Source organism: Furipterus horrens, unplaced genomic scaffold (assembly GCF_987537825.1).
Source record: "Furipterus horrens unplaced genomic scaffold, mFurHor1.1.pri manual_scaffold_1, whole genome shotgun sequence".
NCBI classification, from domain to species: domain Eukaryota; kingdom Metazoa; phylum Chordata; class Mammalia; order Chiroptera; family Furipteridae; genus Furipterus; species Furipterus horrens.
The window spans coordinates 150816778-150835429 of record NW_028327171.1 but is presented as its reverse complement, the minus strand read 5'-3'; the positions used below and the strand labels follow the sequence as shown (position 1 = coordinate 150835429).

At 35.7% G+C, this 18652-nt stretch overlaps 1 protein-coding gene and 1 pseudogene across 2 annotated transcripts in view; one reads left to right on the top strand and one right to left on the bottom strand.

Moving 5' to 3' along the window:
* Positions 1 to 18652, bottom strand: part of GALNT13 (polypeptide N-acetylgalactosaminyltransferase 13) — a 514019-nt gene that overhangs the window by 186538 nt on the left and 308829 nt on the right. For both annotated transcript variants that reach the window (XM_090267489.1, XM_090267494.1), the window contains exon 8: positions 5819 to 5936. In XM_090267489.1, coding sequence (XP_090123615.1) covers positions 5819 to 5936 — 118 coding nt within the window. The remainder of the gene's footprint in view (positions 1 to 5818; positions 5937 to 18652) is intronic.
* Positions 1539 to 2350, top strand: LOC150022057 (zinc finger C4H2 domain-containing protein pseudogene; annotated as a pseudogene).

The window sequence follows — 18652 nt, the reverse complement described above, 5'->3', positions numbered from 1 at the left end:
ATTAAGTTGAGGAAGTTTCCTGCTCTAATTAAGCGGCTCTGGGTTTTTATTGTTGTTGTTGTTGTTGCTTCTGTCCTTTTTGATTTTTAATCAGGAATAGAATTGCATTTTCTCAAATGCTTCCCTTGCCCTATTGAGGTGATCCTTTGATTTTTCTTTTTTGGTTGTTAATGTGGTGAATTACATTGACTGGTTTTTGAACGTTAAACCAGACTTCCATTCCTGAGGGGAATCTCACTTATTCATCATGTACTTCATTTTACATATTGAAAAAATTGATTTGCTCAAGTTTTATATCTATGTATATGAAGAATATTGGTTTGCTGTTTCTAGTCTCTTAACGTCTATCAAGTTTTGCCATTTGACTAATGCTGACCTCATAAAATGAATTGGGTAAAATATCTTTTCTCTTCTTCAATATTCTGAAAGTATTCTTTATTTCTACCTAAAACACTTGGTAGAATCTATCAATGAAGTCATCTGGCAAGGGGTTTCCTTTGTAAAAAGTACTTTTTTAAAACTATAAATTTAACTTCTTTACTAGATATCGGGCTATCTGATTGACCTATTTCTTCTGGTGAGCTTTCACAGTTTGTCTTTTAAGAAAGTTGTCAATTTTATCAAAGTTATCAAGTTTACTTGCATCGTCGTCGGCAGCCGTCCGTCTCAAGAGACGATGGTGTAGCTTCTTAAGAGTCTATCTGCACCGCCGAGAATGGCTGTGCAGTCCGACTCGGGAGTGACATCGTATCTGTCTCCTCCCGTGTTGAATCGACATCTTGCGATGACGCTGAAGCTACAGAGCCTGGGCAGGGTGATATGGAGGGTCTGCTGTTGCCCATGCAGCAGACCCCCCCTCTCTTCGCAGCTGAAGGGTCCAAGGGAAAGACGGAGTCAATACAGCTTGGTTTCAGGTGCTTACTTGCATAATGCTGTTAATAATATTACCTTATACTTTTTAAATATCTGTAATAGCACCCATAAGTATGTCACCTTTCTCATTCCCAGTATTCGTAAATTGTGTTTTCTCTTTTTCCTATTTAGTTTGGTTAGAAGTTTCTCAATTTTACTGATCTGTTTACTACAACTTTATGTCAAAATTTTTTATCCTGATACTTCAAGGAGTTCTTCAGCCTTATGAAACTGTGTTCAAACCTACTGTTGTAAGAGACTGGATACTTCTTCTGAGGTCTTAACTTTTCATCAAATTTTCACCATCTATTAGTACTTGCAATACTTCTGTGCATCAAAGATCAAGTGACACTATTATAAATAAATCTTCAAAATGCATTCCCTTTGGATTACCTAAACTTTCTTAAGGCTAGCCAAAATCCTAATATTTTTCAAGCCCTTAGTATTTCTGTTTTCTACTTACCCTTGAAGCCACAAAAACCAGAACTACAAAACAATAACTTCACTGTGATTACAATCACCTTTACAAAGTTGAGGTTAAGTGATTTGCTTACATGACCAAGACAAAGAAAACTTACACATAAATTTATATTTAAAAAATCACATTTTAACAGACTCAGAGCCCCATGCCGGGAGGAGGTGATTACATTGTGCCTATTTTATCCCTGGATTTGTGTGTTTGTACATATCTCAGGATGTAATTGAAAGTGAAAAGCATGGCAGATGAGCAAGTAATAATGTGAAAATTGGAAAGCATTAAAGAGATGAGGTATATGATCTTGCAGATGGAGAAGATCAAGGCCCATCTGAAGACTGAGTTTGAGGCCTTCAGTCAGAGGAGAGACACCTGAAGGAATACAAACAAGAGATGGACCTCCTGCTACAAGAGAAGATGGAACCTGTGGAGAAACTCCTACTGATCCATGCCAACATGAATATGATGGAAATAGTATTGAACAGTCTGAGAATGACTTAAGCAAACTGCTAGTGTACCCACCATCTACATGATGAGTATAAACCACTAAAAAAACATATAAATTCCCTGTTCATGACTCTGGGCCTGGAGAGGCTCCCTGACCTATGTGAAGAGGAGGAGAGGCTCTCCTTGGATTACTTTGGGAAACAGAGCAGAGTAGCAGATGGAGCCTCAGGAGCCCCCCATTCTTGAGTCCCTGGCCACTGCAGTCACTGCCGTCCAACAACTTCAAGTGGCTAGGAAGCAGGACACCTAGCAGACAGCCACCTTCAGGCAGCAGCCTCCACTTCTGAAGCTCCACTTGTCATATCATCGGCAAATTCACCAAGTGAACCTATATGCCCTCTGTGCAAAGCCAAGAGTCAGTCCAGAACCACAAAAAGCCAAAAGGGAAGCAGGGTGAGTGAAGAGAGGAGAACACATAGAACTCTACTGCTCATAACCTCTCCCTTTGGCCAGTGATCGATGTCCTGATATGAAACAACCCCTCCCTGCCTCTGCCAGCTCTCCAATTTAATGTGATGGAAGCACAACCCTTCTCTTACTTTATCTTATTTCTTTCTGCTATTGGGGTTTCTGGTTTAGGAAGAGATGTTCAGGTGCTAATGACAGTATGTCTGTTAATTTCTTCTCTTCCATCCACATTTCAATCCCTGCTCTTATGTGGAGGGAAGGACAGGGCAAAAGGCCCAGATGTTATTCTCTCTCTCTTGTACCTGTGGACTGGGACCTAAGGCCTAAAGGCTGGTGTAAAGGCTCCAGTGTGCCCCTCCCTGTACTTTTCCCTTAGACTTTGAAGGAACAAGTGTTCTTGCTGGACTTTCCAGTAGAACTGGTCCATTTATCTTCTCTACCCTCATCTCACCCTCAAGGGCCAGAGGTAATTCAGACAAGCTCTCCTTTTTATATTTACTTTGGAGGACTGGCTGTTATAGAATTTACCGTCCCACCCTACCCTCAGTCTCCCAGATATACAAAAGTTCTCAGGTTTCAGACTGTGTGTCTGGAGATCCTGAGATCTGCAGGCCTTTATCCCATAGTCCTAGTTTTTGAAAATCAGTAGCAGATGTTCCCCAAAGTGAAATCAGGGATCTGGAGCTATACCCACTTCATTAGGTCCTACCTAACTCACTGCCTAAGTCTTTGGGCTAGGGCTCTGCTAGAGGGGTTGCCTTGGGCTTAAATGGCCTCAGGCTGACAGTTGTTGGCTTTTGTTCAAAATCATTACTCTGGCACTTAATTGTATATTAGGGGTCACAGGAGTGGGTTGAGATTCGAGTGAGTAGCAATTACTTTACCCATGTGAGTGGGTAGGACTTCTCCATTTACTCCTTCTCATTGGTCTTCTCTTTTGTAAGGCAGCACAGCTCAGATCGGGTGCTGGCCACCCACTTTCCTGTGGCTTGTGCAGGTAGCCTTCCCTTCCCAAAGAAAAGGCAAGGTCCCTTAGTCCTATAGCTCTCTACTCCACCAAAGCCATATTTCTATTAAAGTCACTCTCAGACTAAAGAGAGAGGGATGGGGGTTGGCTGACTGAAAAAGTTTTAGCTCCAGGACGATTTCTGGCTGGGAAAGGAGAGATATTTTTCCTTCCTTTCTTAATTGCAGTTTTAAGTTTCCACAGTGTCTGTGTGTTCAAAATATGAGATTCCTTTGCTATTTGAAAGTAAGAGTGTTATGTCTGTATAAATCCTCTTAAATAAATACTTGTTCATTGGAAAAAATCACATTTTATTGTCAGTAATACCTATCTACCTCTTTTATAAGAATGCCATTATTTTTTAAAGAATAAAAGCATCGTGCCTTATTCATTTTTGTGGCTTCAGCATCTGGTAAGTGTAAAGTATGTACTACAAGCTCACAATGCATTTGATCTGTAATGATTGAGGTTGGTATTAGTCTCAGGTCCTCAACATAGTCTTATTTCATTAAGTCACACATATTTTCATTAAACTAGTCTAAAGGGAAAGTCTTATTCCCTCATTCTTTTGCTAATATACTGGTTCAGCATTTTCTTTTACTATCTTCTTTAGCTAAGGTTCTAGTTATTAAGCAGTTATATTCATACAATGAAAAGTAAAAAACAAATCAAAATTCTAATAAAGAGCAAGATATATAGGTTGTTTCTATTGAAACCATATGGAAAATGAAGTCAATGATATATTTTAAAATAATTAAATAACAGTCACTTATGAATTATTTATTTCTTAATAATCTAGCAACTAATCCCAGGACACCTTTTGTATTATTTTCTAAGGATGTAATCATACTTAGGGCCACTAGTTGTATTCACTCTGTCTTCCTGGTAACTGTACCAAATATTACTAAATTTTCATATTTCATATTCTCAAATTTTCAATTTTTGATACATTTATATCTCTGTTGCATTTACTGATCATGTTCTTCTGTTTTATCATATCATTCCACTAAATTACTCTTAACACATCTTTTTATCAGATGAATAGCATCCATCCAATATGGGAATTATATATTGAAAGTAACTGAGATCCACCAGCAGAGAATCAAGCTTAACAGGCAAGGAGAAAAGAGGTGAATAAGAATCTTAGAAAAGAAGAAAAATAGGTGGGCAGTAGAATCACAGATAATAGAAATATTGCTATGTTGATTTTTTTTCTTATCTAATCCCAGTGCAGCATCCAAAGAATATTGGTTACTGAATGTGTAAATACTCTAATCATTATATCTAAAGTTAAGAGCAAATTGTTTATTTAAGCTTTGAATCCCTTCCTTCCTTCCTTCCAAACAGGAAGATATTCCTGAGTATGGTACTAAGTCTTGTGAGGCAAGGTCCATCAGAATATAAGTGTATAACCAAACGTGAGAAGAATAAAATTCCATTAACTAACAATGTTTTCAGATATCTGACTATAAGGGAGGTTTATTGGAAAAAACCTGTATAACTAGGTCATTCTAGTGCCTCTAAAATAATTCAGATTATGCAAGATCCATTAAATTCTAATTACATAAATTCAAAGTAATACTTAGCTTCAATTTTGGACATTTTCTTATAGAACATCAGATATATTTATATTTTTTTAGTGAAAAAACAAACTTTACTTTCTCATGTTTGTACACCTATCTATATATTATAGATAAATTTATCTAAACTCTAATAATTTCATTGCACAAATAATTATGGCAAAACACTTGAGTGTTTTGAATATTTCATGTTATTCTAAAAAGGAGAAAAACAACACTGTTATTAACTTATTTCACTTAAAAATAATAATATATATGGTTTGAGGAAAATACAGTATGTTAGCAATTACTTGACAGTATTAAAGCAAATTTATGTCTGTATTCTAATTTATGAATATAACAAAATGTTAAATTATTCATATGCTTTCTAACATATATATGAGGGATTAATATTTAATTTTTATTTACCTGGAAGGTCATTTAATAAGTGAATTTGCATTATTTAAACTGATTCATCAAACAATGTCTATGATTGCAAAAATAGCCATGCTATACATCAAGTTATCCAGAATTGCTTTTACCACAGGTTATTCTTAAAGTTATTTGAGAATAACCTCAGGCAGCACTTGCAAATTTAGGTAACATAAATACTTCCAAGATTCAGTTCAAAAATACAAACTAATTTTATAGGGTAATGCTTTATTGAAAAAATAAAGTCCTTCTTTATTTCAAACACTGAAAAACCAAATGTCTTTGTACTATGAATAAAATATTTTTGAAAACTTAAAAAACACCTATAATTTCCCATTTAACAGTAAATATTGCATGCAAAAGACTCTAGCAAAGCTTCTGAATAAGTATTAAAATGACCAACTGATCAATAATTTGCATCACTTCACAAAAGAGATTTGACAGTAAATTACTAGGTCTATATGTGCATGCAACAGAATAGTATGTTCAGAGTCAAAAAATAAAGTAAAATTTGATTACCCTAAAAGACATTTCAAGATTCTCTCCACCCCAGATATCCATTCCTGCATCGTAAGTTCCTATCTCTTCAAAGTAGTTTCTGTCAATAGAAAATAGGCCACCAGCCATAGTAGGGGTCCTAGTTGAAAAAAAAAACAAAAAGAAAAGAATACCTTTTGAAAACAATGTGTGGAGTTTAATGGAAGTAGCAAATACTTTTGAGACATTTTAAATTAAAAATAATAGTACTTAAAAATCTCAAACTGAAAACGTAAAGCCAAGGTATAAGAGATTTTAAAATTAGTAAGTAGCATTTTATTATATTTTCTATAAAACTAAATTTAGAGTAGCCTCTTTTCTTTATAGGTTATTATACAGACACATGGAAGGAATACTAGGCTGTTAAGATGGGGCATTTACATTCCTTCTTAAAGGCAAAGCAGTTGGTGCTCTTAGCATTATATAGTACCACCCCTAAAGAGATTACTGGCCATGAAAACACCGGTTGTGAACTTTTGCCATCTAATTATAAGTCATTTTAATGTGAACTCTAGAAACTTATGGAAGTGGTTTTTCTATGAAAAGATATATAGCCTATTGAAATATAAAAAATTAAATGCTGTAAAATGTTTATAGACAATAAGTGTCTAATAAGAATCACAAAAGTATTTTTAAATATCAGTTTTACATCTAATCAATTATTCTTCTCTTTACATAATTAAAATAATAAATCAATCATATAACACTGGAGAAACATGAATCCTATATGTTATTCAGAGGTTTAAAATAAATTTGGCACAGATGCTAAAACTTTTTTCTAGGAATAAATGCCTTTTGTTCTCTTATTCAAAATGTCTCTATAGAAAATAAGAAGTCAAATATTTAGTTTTAAATGGTTAACTAACTGTAAAAAATCATTAAAGCAATATTGATGTGTGAACTATACAAGTCTTTCTATAATGTGGATAAATTTAAGCCAAGAAAAGAAAACTCTAGCTGTTCACAGCTGAATCTATCTATATTGGCAATAATTATTTTTGAACGTTAATTGTAGTACCACAGTTTTCAACCTTCTTAGCACATTAGCAGCACCTGAGGAACTTCTGAAACCATGCATATCCAGGCTTGTATACCACTCTCCATAGATCAGAATTAATTAACAAGAGGTGGGGTCAGACCCTTGGTATTGTGTCAAGTTCCCAGGTGATTGTGATGTAGTGTTAAAGATGAGAAACACTGATCTAGTAACTTAGATTTGGAATGTTCACCCAAGAAGCCTGAGATTGGTAAAAAAAAAAAAGAAAAAAAAGTTTTGCTTTTCTCCTCTTCTGCCACAGCATATGTTAATATCCTCTAATTAAACAGTATAGTTCAATGAAAAACCACCAAATAATATCATACTTGGGTAGCTATCATATTGCAAAGGTCCCAATTTCTCCTGGAGGTCTCACTGTTTTATACTCAAGTAATTAAGTGTCCATCAGTTGGAGAAGCACAAACTCACATAGTCTCAAAGAGGTTTTATTACTTCCAGTCTTGCTGGGTTCCTATCAGAAACAGTATCATTGGCCTTCCAAGATATAATGAGAAACACTAAAAAAGTGAAACAGGTGGTACTTATGGTAGCCACAACCCTCACCTGGTTGGGGTTTTGGACCTCTATAGCAATAACTATAAAAAGTATTATAGTGCTATATAGCATTTTAATGAAATGAGAGACAAAAACTGCTACAATTATCTATCATAATACAACCAAGTGTTTAAGGATGTTAACTGATACATTTTTAATGATCACTTCAGAGTGCCTACACAGTTATCTATTTACTAATAAAGTACTAATGAATTAAAGTTAAATACATGTATTGATTTTCATCTTACATTTTGGTCATAATTCCTATAAATATGTGATAAATGTATAATGAATACCTACAATAAATTATATATTTAATCATAAAAATGGCTCATTTCATTTATTCTTGAAAAGTAACAAAAATAAAATCAAAACTAAAAATAAAAAATCCTGCATTTCTGAGAAAATATGTTGCTAGAGGGGATTCTTTCATCTTTTCTTTTTTTTTAATTAATTTATTTTTTTTATGTGTTTTATTGATTATAATGTTACATTTGTCCCAATTGCCCTTCCCTCTTCTCCCCTCCACCGGTGGCCCCCCTCCCTCCAGTTGTCCCCCGCTTTTAGACCATGTCCATTAGTTGTGCATATAGTTCTTCTCAACCTCTCTCTGTCTATTCCATTCCCTCCTACCATGCTCCTTAATTTCTATATCATCTCCCTCTCTCTCCCCCTTCCCCCTCCCTGCTGACCTCCCCCCAATATGCTCCCCATACCTATAGTTCTTTTTCCACTCTCGTTGCCTGTTTAGTTTGCCTTTGTTTCAATTCCCTAGCTTCTGTTGTTTCTTGTGATGCAGTTTTCATTTTAGATTTCATAGTTTTGATCCTCCTTTTTCTAAACCAGTCCCTTTAACATCTCATATAACAGTGGTTTGGATCTAATGAACTCTTTCAGTTTTATTTTGTCCTGGAAACACTTTCTCTGCCCTTCTATTCTGAATGACAATTTCGCTGGATAGAGTATTCGTGGTTGTAGGTTTTGGATTTTCATTACTTTGAATATTTCTTGCCAGTCCCTTCTTGCCTGCAGGGTCTCCCTTGAGAAGTCAGCTGATAGTCTAATTGGGACCCCTTTGTACATGATTCTTTTCTTCTCTCTTGCTGCTTTTAAGATTCTCTCTTTAGCTTTAACTTTCAACATTTTGATTATAATGTGTCTTGGAGTGGTTCTCCCTGGGTCCAGTTTTTTTGGACTTCTCTGTGCTTCCGGGACCTGTAAGTCTATTTCCTTCCCCAAGTTTGGGAAGTTCTGCTTTATTATATTTTCATTTAATTTTTTAATTTCTAGTTCATCTTCTTCGCCTTCTGGCAAACCAATGATTCTTATGTTGGACCTTTTATAGCTGTCCCAGAGGTTTCTGATCCTCTCATCATTTTCCTTGCTTCCCGTTTCCTCTCTCTGCACTGGTTGACTGTTTGTTCCTTCTCTGTGTTCTGGTTTGTTGATTTGAACTCTGGATTTTATTTCCTCACCATCTGTCTCGTATGTGGTTTTGTTCCTTTCAGTATGAGTGTTTTTCGATTCTTTCTCATCTTTTTCCAGATCTTTTGTTAATTCTGTAAGCCACCTGATAACAATGGCCCTGAACTGAGCCTCTGACAGGTTTCTTATTTGTTCATCTGTCAGATTCTTCATCTGTTGCCTGGTGAGCTGCACCACCGGGATTTCTATAGTTGTCTGCCTCATTTTGACAGATGCGTTTTGTTTTCTTGGGCCGGCTGTAGGGGGCAGTGCCTGTGTACTCATCACAACCCAGCAACCGGCGCCTACCCGCAACCTTTCTCGCCGGCACTTTGTCGTCACTGCCCAGTGACCAGTGGCGATGCGCAACCTATTTCGCAGCCCTGTGGCGCTTTGTGTGGGGGCGGGGGTCCAAGATGGATTCACACAGTTATTCCACTAGGAGACCGGGATCCGTCCTCCCGCCCCCTGGGCCTCACTGTTCGAGGCAATGTGGTGGCTGCTTCTCCCAGCGTTGGGGTCACGAGCCACTGGGGTTTGACTGCAGCTGGGATTGTTCTCCCTGCCGCTGGGATTGTTCTCCCTGCCGCTGTCCCTGGTGCCACCGCAAACAGCACCACCCACTTTCGCTCTTCCTACCTGCCCAAAGAGCGCCACTGGTTTATAACTTCATACGTTGGGCTTCCATGTAGTTTTATTTTCTGGAATTTCTAGTTATCTTTTGTTTTGAAGTAGTTGTATTCCTCTCTAGTTGTAGAGGGAGGCCGAGCATGTCCGTCTAAGCCTCCATCTTGGCCGGAAGTCCTCTTTCATCTTTTCAATGTCAGCTCTCTCAACTAGTTGATACTTACTAAATGATACCTACAGCCAAAGCAAGTGTTATGTAACATGTTCTGTTCTAAGTCAACTGTTCTGTATTATCCTAATGAACAATTTATATATGCCTGTGTAAACCTTACATGTTCATGATGCCTAGAAAATTAAAAATCTGGTTATAGTTGAAATAACTGAGAACACGTGCTTTTTAAACTTGTGTTCATAGGAGGACTTCTAGTCAAGATGGAGACATAGGTAGAGACCTGCTCCTCACTCAAACATAGAAAGAATCACAACCAGATCTCAAAAACAAATAACAATCAGAACCGTCAGAAAATCTAGCTATATGGAATTCCAACAACCAAGGATTTAAAGAAGCCACATTTATTCAGACCAGTAAGAGGGACAGAATCGCAGAGATGGGCAGAGAGGGGTGTTATTCAGAAAAGCAGTGGTGACAGTAGTGGTGGAACGAATGATTCCACATTCACATGTGGTAGATAAAAATTGGAAGGGATACCCTGGGAGCTTGCGACCCCAGCTGTAGTCCAGACTGCAGAGCCCAGAGTTCCAGCACTGGGAAGATAAACCCCCATTACCTCTAGCTGTAAAAACCGGTGGAGGGTTGGGGTGGCAGAAGAAACTGCCAGATTTTCACTGCTTAAGGGGCCCGCATAGTCTTAGAATATACACAAACTTGAGGGCAGCAACTGGAAGGGTTGCAGGAAGTGGATGAAGTGACTGGAAACAGGGCAAGTGATGGGAAAATCACCAGAAGCCAGGCAGTGGCACTATTCCTCTCCAGTTCCCCACCATAAACAAAGCAACAAAGCCGTGAAATGGGCAGCCCCATCCCAGCAATTACCTAAGGCTCCACCCCACACAATTTACAGTGCCTTTGTTACATAGGCCACAATACAAAGACAGGGAGTAAAAGCAGCCCTACCTTATACACAGAAACAAACACAAGGAGGCTCCCAAATTGAGGAGGCAAAGCATTATGGCTCAAGTGAAAGAATAGAGCAAAACCCAATAAAAATAACTAAACAAAACAGAGATAGCCAACCTATCAGATGCAAAGTTCAAAACACTGGTGATAAGGAGGCTCAGAGAATTCATAGAGTACAGTAAAAAAAGAAAGAAAGAAGTAAAGATTACACAAAGTGAAATAAAGAAAACTATACAGGGAACCAACAGTGAAGGAAAGGAAGCCAGAGTTCAAATCACCAATTGGAACAAAAGGAAGAAATAAGAGTTCAATAAGAACAGAAAGAAGATTCAAATATGCAAAAAAATGTGGAGAAGCTTAGGAACTTCTGGGACAACTTTAAATGTACCAACATCTGAATCACAGGGGTGCCAGAAGGAGAAAAGGAAGAGCAAGAAATTTAAACTTATTTGAAAAAAAAAATAATGAAAGAAAACTTCCCTAATTTGGCAAAGGAAATAGACATAGAAGTCCAGGAAGCACAGGGAGTCCCAAACAAGTTGGATCCAAAGAAGACCACACCAAGACGCATCATAATTAAAATGCCAAAGGTTAAAGATAAAGAGAAAATCTTAAAAGTAGCAAGAGAAAAGAAGAGAGTTACCTACAAGAGAGTTTCCATAAGATTATCAGCTGATTTCTCAAAAGAAACTTTACAGGCAAAAGGGACTGACAAGAAGTTTTCAAAATGATGAAAAGCAAGGACCTACAACCAAGATTATTCTATCCTGAAAAGCTATAATTTAGAATAGACGGGCAGATAAAGTATTTCCCAGACAAAGCAAAGCTAAAGGAATTCATCATCACCAAGCCCTTACTATATAAAATGTTAAAGGGACTTATTTAAGAAAAAAATTAAAATTGTGAACATTTAAATGACAACAAACTCACAACTATCAACAACTGAATCTAAAAACAGAAACAAAAACAAACTAATTAAACAACCAGAACAAGAACAGAATCATAGATATGCAGGCTGTTTGGAGGGTTATCAGCTAGAAGGGGGAAGGGGGAGAATGGGGAAATGGTGCAGGGGTCAAGAAGTATAATTGGTAGGAATAAATAGACAGGGGGATGTTAAGAATAGCATAGGAAAGGGAGACGCCAAAGAACGTACACTCATGACCCATGGACATGATCTGAGGGGGGATTGCTGGAGGGAAGGGGGTGCCAGCAGAGGGTGGCAAAGGAGGAAAAATTGGGACAACTGTAACAACATAATTAATAAAATATACTTAACTAATATTGTGTTTATACAATGTCAAACCAACAAACTAATTCAATCAAATAGGGGAGAGGGATCAACAGCTCAATGGCTGTGAACATTAACTACCACACAGTAGGTAGGTGAGGATGAATTAATAGAAGAAAAGCACTTAACACAGTGCCCAGCATATGATAGTTATTAAGATAAAGTGGTATATTTTTGTTGTTGTTGTTGTTGTTGTTAATCATTCAAACAAAAGACATGACTGACTGTCCTTAATTTTAGCTCCCCATAAACACACCCTATTTTTTAAATTTTATTTTGATTGTTTTTCTATTACAATTGTCCCGCTTTTTCCCTCATTGCTATCCCCAACCCAGCCCACCCCTTCTCCCACAGTCAATCCCCACCCTGTTGTCCATGTTCATGGGTTATTTATATTAGTTCCTCTACTAAACCCTTCCCCTATTTACCCCCACTCTTTCTCTCCTCCCCCTAATAACTGTTAATCTGTTCCTGTTCAATTTTGTTCATTTGTTTGTGTTATTCATTAGTCAGTCCCCTGTATCAGGTGATATCATATGGTATTTTTCTTTCATTGCCTGGCTTATGTCACTAAGCATAATTCTCTCTAGTTCCATCCATCTTCTTGCAAATGGCAGGAGTTCCTTCTTTCTTTCTGCTGCATAGTATTCCATTGTGTAAATGTACCAGTTTTTTAACCCACTCATCTAAGGATATATAGAGGGTCCATAGGCATATGAAAGAATGCTCAATATCACTAGCCATCAGAGAGATGCAAATAAAAACCACAATGACATACCACTTTACACCAGTCAGAATGGCCATCATCAACAAATCAACAAAGAACAAGTGTTGGCAAGGATGTGGAGAAAAGGAAACCCTAGTGCACTGTTGGTGGGAATGCAGACTGGTGCAGCCATTGTGGAAAACGGTATGGAATTTCCTCAAAAATACTAAAAATGAAATACACCTTATTTTTTATTTCAAAATCATGTGTGACTATTTCTTATCTAAGATGTTTAACTCTGAAATATGTCTCTGAACACAACTTTCTTACTGCAATCCAATAGAAGTCATTTTTAATTCTTCATTGGTGATTTTGGTTTGTTAGCTATTCCATGTTCTCACATAATAATCCCCTTCAGGAATTGTTTGCTTTCTTTCTCCCACTCCCTTTCCAAGATTCAGCATGTCAAGGAAAACCTAGCCAAGAACCCCAGGTTCCGTTTGCTTGCTTTATATAACCCATTCTCTTTTTGTAGATATCAGTGTCTGTGTAAACTTACACTTTACCTCATCTGTTTCCTCTCTTAAGGCTTACAGAAACATTGAAAAAGTAACATGTTGAGGTCTACTGGTCATACTGGAAACCCATGTTATTGACTCTATAAACTGTTAGCCATCCTTTTGTCTATGTTTATTTGCTCACCTGTCTCATTTTGACTGAATCTTTGCCAGAAGTTTGGGACTCTTCTCAAGAAACTGGAGATTAAATTAATGCATAAAATATGAACTCCCTCATTCTTTACCTCTATGTCTTTCTAGATACACAGACAGATAGATTAGATAGAAAGATAGATAGATAGATAGATAGATAGATAGATAGATAGATAGATAGATAATAGATGATAGATTGATCTTCTTATGGACTCTCCATTCCTCTAGTCTCAGAGGAAAGCAAATCTCCTTTCCTCTCATTATGGACTTGCATTTACTCTTGTGCCCTCAGCTGGCTCTTTTTCTGACTACCCTTTCAGTCATTTGCTCATTGACTATTACATTTATGTTTTATGTCTTTGACTTCTAGATTGTCCCCTTGAACTTACAAAACTGTTAAATTAAATTCTATTCTAAATCAAGATACACCTTCATACCATCCTACTATTCATCCAAACTTGGGACATATATTTTCAGTTCCCTTCTCTGGTAACCTTACTGAAAGGATACTTTCTACGTACTCCCTCAACTCCTCTTGATTTTCTAACTAAGATCTGGATCTTGCTCCCCTGCCACAATAACTTCTTTCTGAAAGGGCCCCATTGATTCTTAATTTCAATAGCCTTTCCAGAACTTCTTTCTTTGCAAACATTTAACACAATTCATCAGCTTCCCTGCTTAAAATTCTTTCCACCTCAGACTCGCATTGCTCTAGTGAGATTTTCCTTCTACCAACTAGACTATTAATTTTATGATTCTTATTGATGCCCTTTCCTCTTCCTTTCCCTTGCTGGTTATCAGATCTTAGTCCAGGTCTCAGTTTCACATTCATGACATGAGTACAATAGACAATTTTATAACACTGTTTTCTAGAAATGTGCACTTAATAATTATCTTTTTTTTTCCCATAGTACCCCCAAGGGTGTTTCAGTAGCACTTTTCTCTTTCTTCACTCTGCCTATATTGGTTCATTTGTCATATGCATTTAATTGTCACCTCTATGAGATTGACTCCTAATCTGTGTTTCTTTTCTCACTTCTTCCCTCTGCATTGTGTGCTTTTTTTAATTACTCATAAGATGTCTAATTTAAAAAATCCTTCTGACTCTGCTCAGTGTGTTTATTATGGAACTGAGAAAGTACTACCTCTTCCATATCTGCTACTCTTTCAATGTCCTCTATTTCCCTCCAGAGCCTCAACATAAAATGATAAAAACACCTTTCAGCACCTTTAATTTTTGTGCTTCATTCAATAATTTCCCAAAAGTTTCCATTTTTTTCCAAAGTATTTTTGACTCATCTCTGTACTCTGTTATCATGGTCACTATCCAATTTTAGTGCTCTTATTTCTAACTGTGTGTTAATGAAATCCTCTTCCTTTTAGAGTCTGTTGCTTCCAAAATTTATTGTATAAACCATGGCCAGATTAAATTCTCTAAATCAAAGCTACTCTAAAAATATTAATCAGATGTTCAAAAACCTATTTCAAGGAATAAATCCCAGCCTCTTATCCTGGCTTCAGGGATCTAGAATACCCAATGAACTCCTCTATTTCTTTTAACTATTTCCCTGTATTTAAAGTGTGGAGCTGTTACAAGTAAATGTTTCATACTCTCTTACCTTGGTACATATGTTCAAACCCATTTGTCACTTGTATTTTCCTTTGCAAACCCCCCTTATATGATCAAACCTGCTCTATTCTTAGGCTAATGGAAAGCTTGAATAGTCCTTAGTACAACCCTCTTTCCTCCAATCTGGAGGTAATCTTCCCCATCCTAACTTCTTCTATAGCACCCTGTTTCTGTCTTTCAAGGCACCTGTCACTGCTTATTGAATGTTATATTTATGTCTATATACATTTCACCAGTAATATAAGTATAGTCAATATATTGGTTTAATAGTGTTAGGCTATTAATAGATATTTACTGAATACATTCTATTTATTTATTTATTTATTTATTTATTTATTTATTTATTTATTTATTTTTACAGAGAGGGGAACAGAAGGAGAAAGAGAGAAAGAGGAACATCAGTTTGAGAGCAAAACATCTATTGGTTGCCTTTGGTACTTGCCCTGACCAGGGACTGAACTTGCAACCCAGGCATGTACCCAACCAACCGATCCAACTAGCCAGGACTAAAGTAATAAAATTTTAAAATGAGCAATGTATTTTGTGGCCACAAAAATATCTATTTAAGTGTTTTAATTACTTGCAATTTTAATTATTAAATTATAACAAAAATCATTGCTCACATTTCTTAAATTGATGAGTATCAAAAATGTCTACATTGATTCCAGGAATTCCTTATTTTTAAAGGGGTTTTAGGAGTTCAGTGTGATAGTACATTAGAATTAAAGATATAAAGTTTTGTAACAATGGCAAATATTAAAGGACTCAAAAAAGTAATCATTTGACATAAAAACCTATTGAGTCTTTTCACCAGAAGTTGGAAAATTAAAAGAAATTATGATAAAATACATTTGCTTATTCAGTAATGCTAAAATGCAATCCCTGCATTTTCATCAAGAAGATAATAGTAGCCTATATTTCACACTGGGATAATAAACCATGTGTGAAAAGCAAGTACACAGTAAGGAGATTTTAAGAGGCAGCTGAGTTTAGTTTGTAGGAATATGGACTTAGTATCTAGGTTGATGGGGTTCAAAACTCATTTCCATAAAATGACTTTCAGCAAGCCACTTAAACTCTGTGTTTCAATTCTATCATCTATAAAACGGGTACCTATGTGTTAATGCACGTAAACTGTTAGAACAGTACCAACACAAAGCATTTAAATATAAACTTTACTAAAAAAGAAAACATCTATGTTTGCCAAGTTTATGATCAGATTTATTTATTTATATATTTATTTATTTTTCAGAGTCCAATGCATATTTAATAGAACTATAATATTTTAGAGCTACAGAACCCTACAGATTTGGTCAACCAACTTTAGCTGCAATATGTTTAAATGACTCATTCAAAGAACCCCAAGTAATGGCCCAATTAAAAAAAAAACATTTCCTTCTCCCTTTCCTTTCCTTTCTTTATTCTTTCCTTCCTTCCTTCCTTCCATCTTTCCTTTCTTCCTTCCTTCCACTTTCTTTCTCTCCTTCCCTCCCTTCCTGTGTACCTAATTACCTACCAATCTGTAATCTTTCAAGTTATCCTTTTAACTTGTATAGCAAAAGATTTGAGGTAGCTAATTAGAAATACAGTTTCCCTAATTTCCATTTCCAAATTTATGCACCATTGTTTTCCTGTGAATTTTAGCACTGGTCTTCAAAGCAATTTCTTTCAAAGTTACTGAAACATAATTCCTTCTCACTTGTTTTTTTCCTTTGCTATATCAGATTCTATTTAATCTTACTGGCAAATACCCAAGGTCTCTGTAGGAAAAAAATATGAAGGTTTGAGAGACTATAGCTCAGCATTAGGCTGTTATTTGCATTGGTCAAACATTACAATATGTAGACTTATAGTGCTTAGCTCTGTTTTAGTAACATTTCTCATATAGTATAAAACATAATAAAGAGAAATGATACATAAATGTTTTATTATTTATATAAATATGAGGCATAAATAGCTAAAGTATTCATATAATTTTGATTTTTAATATCATAAAATATAATGACTTCATTTAGTTTTAAACATTTCACAAGTTTAGAAACTAAAGGAAAATTGAATGTCATGAGTCTTCATCTTTCCTTAATCTGCCCACTATACACAAATATAGAAGAAGAGACAGAAAAGAGCAAAGGCATAACAAATATTTTATTAAATTAACAAATAATAAAATGTTGAATGTGATTAAAGTTTCTTACAGATAAAAAATGGGAACTTTGGTGGAACATTGCACACCATGAGACTTATTTCAGCACATGCTTTGGTGGGAAGATGCAGCTTTCCATAGAAAAGAATTTGTTTCTATAAGAGTTTATGCTGGCTTACAATCTAAGTAAGAAAGCTTACCCAAATCCTTGTAGAATCTATGGAACACAAACAGTTCCAAAGCTATTTTTAAGGGATAAGAGAAAAATCAAAGTTTTACCCAGTATAAGCAAGTGGCTTTTATTCCTGCCAAAAAAAAATCAATTTACCAACAAGTATTGGAATCAAACACCTTGTATGTATTGAAAGCCTTATATTCCAAAAAAAAGAAGTAGTTATTATTTTGAAAACTTTTTAGTAATCTTCACAACCTGATAAAACCTTTAGCTTTCAAGAAGATGTGCAGTAGTTGGTACAAGTTCTTACCTTTCCTCTTATTTTCATTGTATAAGAGGGGTTAAAATAAGCAATGAAGCCAGCTGAAATCCTATATTTTAAAATATTTTGTATAATGTAATAAAATTATTTGGTATATTAATGTGATATATAATTCATCACCTTGAAAACTTTCTATACTACCCCTATTTTGTTCTTATTTCAACAGATTACTAGGAAAAAGTGTTGTTAATTATTCTCTAAAACATTAGAAATTAATATAATTTGAATGTGTTATTTTCCTCCATAGAATATCAATTCACACATTCCATCTGAGATTGGATCTTTTCCCCTCAAAATCAACATGTGTTAATTTTAATATGAGTGGGTAAGAATGTTGAAGAGTTGAGCCCTGGACAGGTAGCTTAGTTGGATGGAGCATTGTCCCATACGAAAGGTTGTGAGTTTGATACTTGGTAGAGGCACATAACTAGGTTGCTGGTTTGGTCCCCAAACTGGGTGCTTACAAGAGACAACCAATCAATGTTTCTTTCTCACATCAATGTTTTTTTTTTCTCTCTCCCTACTTCTCTCTCTAAAATCAGTGAATATATCCTCAGGTGAATTTTTTTTTTTTTAAGAGGATGTTGAACACTTGAACATTCTAAAATTCAACTATTTCTATCAAACTCTTTGTTCTGCTCATAACCCTGACCTTTCCCTGTAGTGTTGGTGTAGTAGCTCCTATTGTAAAGAAGTATCTCATGGGCTTTGAGAGAATTTCTCTGCTTCTGTCTTCCAATTTAAAAGTATATTGTTATTGGACTGAGAAAAATCTATAATAATAGAGAATATCTGAGTTAAAAGTTAAGAACTTAATTATTAGTTATTATTAAATAATAAAAAACATTGCTTTATATTTTATAACTCTTTACAGAATAAAATAAGTGTTTTTCATTTATTATACTTACTAAAGGGACTATAAATTGAAGAGAATAAATTGGAAGCATGTAACAATATTAAAACAAATTTTATATTGTCTGATTGCATAAATCTATAGGGACCACATTATATGCAAAAAC